Source organism: Phocoena phocoena, chromosome 5 (genome assembly GCF_963924675.1).
Source record: "Phocoena phocoena chromosome 5, mPhoPho1.1, whole genome shotgun sequence".
Taxonomy (NCBI): domain Eukaryota; kingdom Metazoa; phylum Chordata; class Mammalia; order Artiodactyla; family Phocoenidae; genus Phocoena; species Phocoena phocoena.
In genome coordinates, this window is record NC_089223.1 from 16430760 (window position 1) to 16440642 (window position 9883).

Genomic DNA, 9883 nt, shown 5'->3' on the forward strand with positions numbered 1-9883 from the left:
ATACTCAGTAAGAAAACTTAGTAGACAGATTTAGTCTGCTGAAAGATTGATAAAAATTTTCAAGAAATATAGCAAGAAAATGAGCTTAGTTTAATCAACATAGATACTAAAGAAAAAATGACAGAAAATAGAGCAGCTATATTCAACAGGTAATAAAAGAATGAAAGTGAGGACTCAAAACTTGTGAGAATCTTGTACAACTAAGGACAATGTACACTATGCAGATTTATGGTGATAATTAGTACAGCTGAAAAGCTTGCTAATCTGGACTAATAATATATTTTTAAAACCAGAAATAATGTTTCTTTTGAGGCCTTCATGTATTAAAATGCAATTGAAATCAAAAATCATTTATTTGTGTTGGGTATTAAAGTACAAAAGAGGTGAGTCAAATGCAGACCTTACCCTTAAAAAGCAACAACCTACTGAAGCATTAAGAAAAGTACTAAAATAATTTTAAACATGGAAAAATATCTGAAGTGCTAAAAAATGCCCAGAGGGTCAAAAAGAGAAGTTCTCAACCACACTGAGGTGATTAGAAAAAGCTTCATGAATGATGTTAAAACTCTGGGTGTTAATTTAGCGACTGATGGTTTGAATTTGCTACCCCAAAGCAAAAATAAACAAACAAAACAACACAAGGACCATAACAGAAATCCTTAAAAGGAAGCCAAGTTTTGAGAAACCCAGGACAGCAGTTGAAATGTTCCAAATCGGGGTAAGCAACCAAAGAACAAGATACAGATTTCAATCAAAACACACATATAAGCACACAGAAACCAAGCTACAGATTATATAAAGTGAATAGTGAAAACAACCAGAGAGTGTTCTACCAAGCAGCAGGAAAATATGTCCTATAAACTGGAGAAAAGTCAATGAAAAGAAACACATTTAGGAATGAGAAGATGGAATTAGCACAAAAACCATTAAATATCTATTATAAATATTCTTCATATGTTCAATAAGGTAGAAGAAAGATGAACATGATGAGGAGATAAAGATATAAAAAAGACCCAAATCAAACTTCTGTAATGAAAAGTATACTGAATGGGATTAACAACTAATTTTATATGGGTTAATAAAAGACATTTTTTTCTCAATTCTTAATCACTTTAAAAAAATTGACTGTTTTAATCAAAAATAATTTCAATTCATTGTGGCATTACAGCATATGTAGAAATAAAATATATGGCCACAATAGCACAAAGAATGAGATGGGGAAAACAGAAGCACACTGTTGTATGGCTCATACACTACACATGAAGTGGTACAATATTATTTGAAGGCAGATTGTGATAAGTTAGAGATGTATATTGTGAACCCTAGAGCAACCACTAAGTAATAAAAGAAAGAGATACAGCTAGTAAACCAACAGTGGAGATAAAAACAGAACCATTTTTGTAAAAACTCAAATCATTCAACTATGTTAGCGAAAGAAGAAGAGAAAGAAAGAACAGATAAGATAAATACATAACAAATAGCAAGAGATTAAATTTAAACACAACAATATTGATAGTGAAATTAAATGGAACAGTTCTAAATGCCCCAACTAAAAGAGACTGTCAGATTAGATAAAAAAGCAAGACCCAACTTTATGGTGTCTATAGGAAACACTCTTAAAACATAAAGACACAGAGGTTAAAAATAAAAGGATGAAAGAAGATTTACCACACATCCATGTATCAAAGAAAGCCGGAGTGACTAAATTAAAAAATCAGATGAAGCAGATTTTAGAACAAAGAATACCAGGAATAAGAGAGACATTTCATTATGTTAAAGGGGTCATTTCATCAATATGGTTTAATAATCCATAAAGAAAAGCAAGGAATTAATTGCCATAAAAATTAGAATAGTCCTTACCTGTAGGGGAGAGGGAAAGGGTTATGGTTGGAAAAGACAATTTTGCAATGTTGTATTTCTTTACTTGAGTATTCACTTTTTAAGTTATTTAAATTTTATGCAATTTTCTGCATCAGTATTTCATCTCACAATTAAAGGTATATTTTTTAAAATTTATGTTCATTTAGGTAATGTGAGATAGATATGAAAACTAAGAAAGCTAAGCTCAGGCTAGTTCTGAGGCAGCTGTCATCAGAACATGGCAGAGATTCTAACTGAATCTATTTAAAGAAACATAAAATGAATTGCAAAATACTGAAATTCATATAAAAATGAGGGGAAAAAAAACCCTACACAATAGCCCCATGTGTTCAAGAAAGCCAGTACTCATAAAATCTTCATTGCAGTTTCCCAATATTAATCACAAAAGAATCTTTCATCAATAGGTTAAAAGTTTGTATGAAATATTGAGCTCAAGTAAAACCACAAGAAAATTTAAATGTTTATACTAATAAGTTCCATAGAGAAGGGACTTTTCTGTTTTATTCATAACTATATGCCTACTGTGTACAGTTAGGGTGACAAACTGTCTTTAGTTTGCCCAGGACACAGGACTTGTAGTGCTAAAGTCAGGACATTCCCAGATAAACCAGGATGGTTGGTCTCCCTGTCATACTGTCATGCATATTAAATAAATATAGAATTAATAGGTGATATTCTAAACTACACCTTTCGTCATTCATTTAGCAATACTGAATGCTTTATTACACGTCAGAAAGAGGCAGTTAGGGTACAATAATGAATAAGCTAAACCCTTGCCTCAAATAGTGGGGAAGCCAAACAAATAAACAATTACATTACTAACAGTGCTGCTAATTATTAAGATACAAAATATAGGAGAAGACGATTCTGGCACATTAGGGTTGGTGGAGTGAAAAATTTTAAGTTTGATTTGGGACATATGACTATACTGACATGTTAAGTGCCAACAATAAATGATAAATCAAACTGTCAGGTAGAAAGAAGAATATAGGAGAAGATAAGATTCGAGAAGAACGAAGTAAGTTCAATTTGAGATATATTAAGTTTGTGGCACCAACAGCAGAAATCAGACTGGCATGAAGCAATAAAAGTCAGTCTAACTTTTGAGAAAGAAGGTGGGGGGCGTGGGATAAAGGACAAGTTCTGCAGCCACAACTACTGTACAAAGCAAGCAGGGTGTTCTTCACGTAAAAGCAATAGCTAGATCTTTGAAACATATACTTATCTTCGGGGACATCAACATTTATATAGCAATCACATACATATTTTTATTTAAACTTAAATAAAGATAGAATTCCCTAAAATGTTCTCCCTAAATTCTGAATGGCTAATAAGATAAAACCATTATTGCCGGCATAAGCATGTAGGTAGGAGTACAAGACCATGGACAGCTCGTGCTTCTGCGGCAGATAAAACTGCTTTCCCATCAAAGAAGAAATTTAGCAAAGAATATATTAAGAACCACTGTCACCCAGCCTAGATAACTAACATAGAACCAGGACAGATAACTAATACATGCTAACATGGGGTACCATTTGTTATGTAAATCAAGCTCAGAAAGCAATGAAATACTCCTCAGCACAATAATGCCAGGAGCAGTCACATTATTAAAAGGACTATGTTTTTATCATATCTTACTAGGCTGGTCGTTTATGGGAAAGCTTTGCTTTAATGAGATAAGATTTGCTTGCTTCTCAGATAATTTGCAAGAAAATCAAGAGCAGCTGTCACTAATCTGGAATTAGAATATCCATTACCTCTCCCACTCATGAAATCAGAGCAGCTGAGTCCTATTCCTTTCCGGCTGCAAATCCTGGGTAGAAATCCCTGATCAACTGGACAAAAGTCAAGGCAATGAAGTTTGAAAATTAATGTGGAAAGAATTTTCTGAGGAAAATATGAAGACAACACACTGGAGGACTGACCAAGCAGCCTACAGTAAGAGGAAAATGATAATTAGAAGAGAAAGGTTGAGAATAAAGAGTATCTGCACCTTTCTTTTGAAGTTCTAAGACTAAGATCTTCTCCTCTTGTGTAATTCAAGGTAACAAGTAAATTACATAAAGTCCCAACATCGCTTTTCCTACATCATACTCTACAAAATTTCCCTGACCCTTAAATAAGTGTGTATACTTCTGTATAGTCCAGTGTTACTGACCTCAAAGAGGTGTAAAGCAGAATGTACCTAGGAAAGAGGTAACAGCTACTTTTAAATTATCTTGCCAGGGAATCCTGTAGAGAAATGACTAAAGAAACACCTATAACCTCTATTGATTATTATTATTAGCATGTCAGTGCTGAGTATTACTAAAACAGGGTTCTATAGGATGCAGCTGCTCAAAGTTCCCAAATATGGAATTTCCTAGTTTCCTTCATAGGTCAACAAGGCACAATTCTATAAAACAGTAAAAGAAGGGCCTTGTAAACCCGTTACTGATCTCTAAGCAAAGTTCACACAAGTCAAATTATAAGTTTTTAATTCTGCTATATGTAACTCATTAGATTTTTTTAAACTTTCTTTCAAGAATTATTGTTTATTTCTTTTACATACGTGTTAAGGTACTGAGCTAAAAACTGAGACTAACACAGTCGAGATCTTGGTTATTGCCCTCAATAATCTCACACTTTAATGTGGCAGCCAGATAAGTTAACAGATAATTACAATATAGTATCAAGGTGCTTTGAGTCATTAGGAGTCAAAGAAGAAAGACCTGAGACAGAGTGGAGTCAAAGAACAACTTCACTTTACCGAAGGCTCAAAGAATAAGTAGGAATTAGCCAAGTAAGGAAAGAAAAGAGAGATTACTCAGCAAAGGTAGCAGCAAGTACAAAGGCATGGAGGTGAATGAACATGAATTTATAGACAATGCAAATTTGGAATTGCTGATATGTAGGTTAAGTGCTGGTGAAAGTGTGGTGCGTGGAAAGATCAGGTTAAGTGAGAGACCAGGGATCATGAAGAATCTCATGCAGCATGTTAAGGAGTTCAGATTTTAACCTTAGTGTTAAAAGGAATTTTTTAAACAAATAACATAACTATATCTTAGGAAGATTACATTAGCCATAAGACAGAAGTTGTTAGAGGCTGAAACAGAGAAACCAGTAATATTTTATTGGTTTATTTCAGAATAAAAATAACAAATCCCAAACTAAGCCAAGGGCAGTTAAATGAAGAAAGGGAACCAGTTTGAGAGAGAATGAGAAGAGAAAATCAATAGGTTCTAATGATCAATGGGAGTGACCAGTCAGAGGAAAAAAAAGGAGTCTAAAATAATTCCAAAGCTAAAAGTTTATAAGCAACTGACATGGCATTTTTTTTCAAAGGGGTCTGTGATGGTAGGGAAAGTGATAAGTTCAGACACCTGGAATTTCAGATGCCAGAGACCACCCAGGTAGAGATGTCCAAAAGAAGTAATTGGCAATGCAAAGGCCTGATGATCAGGAGAAAGCTCGTCTTAGAGATATGAATCACCTGTATCTCTAAAGACTGTTAGCGAGTCATCAGAATCAGAATATAGATAGCAGTTGAAGCTGTGGATTTGAATGAAAAAGTAAACATAAGAAAAGCAACAAGCAAAGGATGGGAAGTACAGTATATAGACATTTAAAAGGTATTTAGAAAAATAAAACCCTTTAAAGAAGACTATGGAGGGTTGGTTGAAGAGCGGAAAAATGATACCTGATTCAGCATTTAACAAATGTTTGCTAGGTCCCAACCATGTATCAGGCACTGTTCCAAGACAATAGTTGGAAAAAGAACCAGGAAAAAATGATGTTACAGACACCAAGGGAAGAAATATCTCTAAAAAGACAACGGTCAGTTGTGTCAAAATAAAATAAGGATTGAAAAGTATCATAAATGTTAGCATTTTCGGTGGTCGTCGGTGGCTAATAAATTGGTAGGGAGTTAATGCTTATAAGGACTCAGCTGCATTAAATAAAGACACATAATAAGTGCCAAGAACACTGATATCAATAGGAGAAGCTGAAAAGCAGTAAAATTCAAGATTAAAACAATGACAAATTTGTACTCCAAAGAAACTTAAATCAACCTAATACCCTAATCTCATCAAACATGTTAACAGAATAGTGGATCTTGGCATTTGTTTAAAAATACAGGAACAGTGTGACAATAGGGAAAATGCAGGCTAACAAGGGAAAAAGTGTAATCTGGATGGTATTAAGCCCCACAAAAATCATATTAGAAAAAGCAGAAAGCAAATTATAAGTATTTATTAAAAGTCACCCCCTAGCCACTAAAATTGCTAACAAATGAGAGCAAATAATTATTTAAATTATCCATTCCCACCCCACCTGTCAAAGAGTACAGCTTTTCTTTACAGAACGTGGGATAAACAGGCTCTCGTTAAGTATATTGAAAAAAGATGGGTATGGTAAGATAGGAAGCATCTACCTGAAAAAATACATGGGACTATCTTTAAAAGGTATTCCAAAACAGAAATATAAAAGTTATATCTCAGTAAATTAACGTTTCTCTGGTTAGTTAGGAAAGGTGTGTGAGGCAGGCAGGATTACAAAGAAAAGAGACAGAAAGCGGTAAGAAGTACACAGGAGATTTGGAGACCCACATACTCAACGGGGCCAGGAAATAAAAATCCTAGATCTAATCTGTACCATTTAAAGTATGATGTGGACAGCCACTGTAAAATCAAGTCTTCGCCACACGCTTACTGGCCTTGTGAAATGCGACAAATTATTTTACCAGTTATCATCTGTAAAATAAGGATAGTATTTTCCCTGCCTACTTCATGTGTTATACTTAAGAAGTGGTACTACAGTGTTTTAACTCAGGCGCACAGAAGCGGAGCAGGCTGAAAGTGAGGCGCCTGTTACAGAAGGCTTGCCTTTCTCTACACCTTACCTGTTGCCTGCTGCTTCAGGAAAGGTACCTGGTAGGATCCAGGACCCACATGATCCTCAGTGCTGCCAGCTTCAGCCAATCTAAGCACACGGGGAGCCCGAGCATACATAACGGAGTGGGGGGAAGGGTGGGCGACTGCAAAGGGATTAAAAACAGGGAGGCTAGAAGAGATGTGGAGCAAAAAGAAGCCGTCAACAATTTCTGGAGGCCTGGGAAAAACTTCTGTAAATGGAGGTGCTAGCGCAGGGGCTATAGCCCCACCTGCTCATTGGTGTCAGAATACTCCCAGGTCGATTTCTAGCCGCGTGGAAAACTGAAAAGAAGCACGAGCACAGAGAAGTTCTCCCGCAGGCTCATCCGTTCACCAAGCGAGAGCGGAACCGCTCCTCCAAGGAAGGAGGTTAAATAGTAGGCGCCCACCCCTCTGCTTCCGGAGCTGGCTCCGCCCGTTTCTTTCCACCCGGAAGTCTGTGTGAGAGAGGTTCAAGCGCTTTTCCCTGGCCGAGCCCTGGGAGCATGCGCACCGAGCTGCACGCCTTCCCCACTCGCTCCGCCCCGCGCTCTCGGCGTCCTCCAGCAGAGGGCGGGGCCGAGGCCCGCTGCTCCTTTTATCGCGTTGCATCGCGATTCAGAAAAGCTCTAGAAAACGCTTTGGAAGGCGTTAGGGGTAATTTGACCGTGGTCCGTTTCCCCTTTAAGTCAGGGTGGCTGGGAAGAGACTAGCAGCTGCTGTGAAAGAAAAGCCTTAGTGCAAAGGGAAACGCTTCCGCAACCTCATCCCCAACTCCTACCACGACTATACTCGCACCCCAGGGGGAAAGCACTCTGACTTTATCCCATAGATAGTCCAAAGGGTGCTAAGAGAACCCCAGAAGGTGGTGGTGACAAGAAACAGAACCGGGGGAAGGAGACGAAAAACTCACCAACCGAAGCAATGCAAATTCAGGTAACTGAAAGCTGCTCCTGTTGTCAGATACCAGGCAACGGCAGCATTGATTTATTACATTGTGTATAAGTAAAGACCTTGAGAAAGCCCAGTCCACCCCACTAAACCAAGGAGCCTCTTAACCTTAGGCGAAAGAAACCAGGCTTCTTCAAAGGCCTTAAGGAGTCTATGTCAGAATCCACCTAAAAGTTGTCTCAGGATTTTTTTGTTTTTTCCCAGCAAGGATTCCATCCGGATTCTAACCATTCTAAAGGCTTAAACAAATCCTATCTTGACCATGCCTTACCCCCAAATGAGCTACAGTACTTTAATGTGTTCCTACTACAAATTTGTACTTATTTATACTCTGGAGGACACGGTTCAGTACTCAATTCTGTGGGTCATTTATTGTGGCTTAATTGTTCCATATATGTTAGAATGCTCTCCATACAAGCCTTATCTGCCTCACAAGAATGTATCTGTAGTACCTTTTTTCCTACTCAGTAGCTTCCTGAATAATCATTTAGTCACTTAAAAAACGCTTACTGGCATATGCTGTAGGTTCAGTATCCTGCTAAGTTATGGGGATACAAAGATATAAGAAAGTTTTCATCCTCAAGGGTTCTATATCTAATGGAAAAAGAGACGTGTGTAATTCATAACAAGAGATGACAAGAGAGATGAATAAAATGATAAGAAAAATATTACAGTACTTTGGATACCTCTTCTTCCTACTAAGAAACTAGATACTCAACTATATGGGAACCCCAAAAAGCAAATTCAGGTGCCAGCCATTTTGCTGTAGGCACTGGTGAAGGCTCTCACATCCTCCTTCTGGCTTTTCACATCTGCAACAGTCTAGATTACTCTTTCCTGGGGTAGAGTTGGCTTTGAGACTGGAAATGGAAGTGGTAAAGCAGGCTTTATATGCTTTCTGTCTGATCTGATTTTTGTCCACTGGACCTAACCTAACTTAGACAAAAGGAGCTCTTCATAGGTGTATCCTAGTTTATTTACAGATCTCTAAAGGGGAGTTTGTAGCCTTGAGACCTAGGTACCACCTAGAAATGTAGAATTTCTTTATGTTGCCTGAGACCTCAGTCCATGTTCTTTCCTCAGCGACCTCACAGAGAGGGGTAGCTGATCAATGGCAGGACTCTAGCGTTTCTGGGCCTTGTGGCCAGATCCCATCTAAATATCACACCACTGAGGTACAACCTCTACATTCTTTGACTGTGTAACACTTCGTCTCTAAGAATTCTGTGTTCCTTGCAAAAGGCTTTTCTTTGAAAAGTTTTTAGTGTGAAAATCCTTCCTCTATTTCCTTGAATTACTGTGGCTGTTCTTCTGTCTACCTTTCCCAGCTATTATTTCCCTCTTATGGTTCAGTAACCAGAACGGTACACAGTATTTAAGAATTGGAACATATTTTTAAATGAGAACAGCAACCTTTTTAATTATCTCTCAGTGTGGTAAATATTTCTTAAATAGTTTAGAATGGGTGTACTGCTAAAAAAAAATTAAAATGTTAACAGTATTATAATTATTTATGAATACAAAATAAAGAATTTGGTTCAGCATTTCTCAGTTCCTGCAAAATAGTTTTAATGCTAATCAACCACACAATACAACCATTTCCATAGTATTAGTAAGAGATGGAAACTGTGTTTGAACTCAGGTTTATTTGACTGCAAAATTTGGGTTCTTTCCGTTTCTCTGTGCTGGCTCCCACAAGAATAAACTTTAAAAATAAAGCTTGGGGGGTGCGAATTTGCTTTAAGTAGCGTTAAATACCTTATAAATATTATAAAACTGAATTGTTTTTGAAACTAATTTCTACAACCCATTATGACTTACTGGTTTTCCATTGTTCTGCTTTTTGTAAAAAAAAAAATCAAGCAATGGTAATAAATCATTTGGCATGTATCAAAATCAAATGAATATACTTTGTCAGTGTTATTAGAGGTCATGTAAAGTGATATGCACTCAAGTTAAAATGGTAAAATTTTTCATTTATATGATTTGAAGCTTACAAAATATATTTTATGTTCATTACTTTGTTTAATATAAATTTATGTTTCTTTAAACTGCAGGCTTGATATTCTGAAATCATGAAATTTCATGAAATGTGTTTTTTTAATTTATTTTTTATTGAAGTATACTTGATTTACAATGTTGTGTTAATTTCTGCTCTA

The 9883-nt window shown here is 36.6% G+C and overlaps 1 protein-coding gene across 1 annotated transcript in view; it reads right to left on the reverse strand.

Annotated features, from left to right (window-relative positions):
- Nucleotides 1-6872, reverse strand: part of STPG2 (sperm tail PG-rich repeat containing 2) — a gene marked incomplete at its 3' end in the record, with an annotated part of 294294 nt that extends 287422 nt beyond the window's left edge. Inside the window, 1 exon segment of the mRNA XM_065878286.1 lies at nucleotides 6764-6872. Coding sequence (XP_065734358.1) covers nucleotides 6764-6872 — 109 coding nt within the window.
- Nucleotides 6873-9883: the final 3011 nt, after the last annotated feature.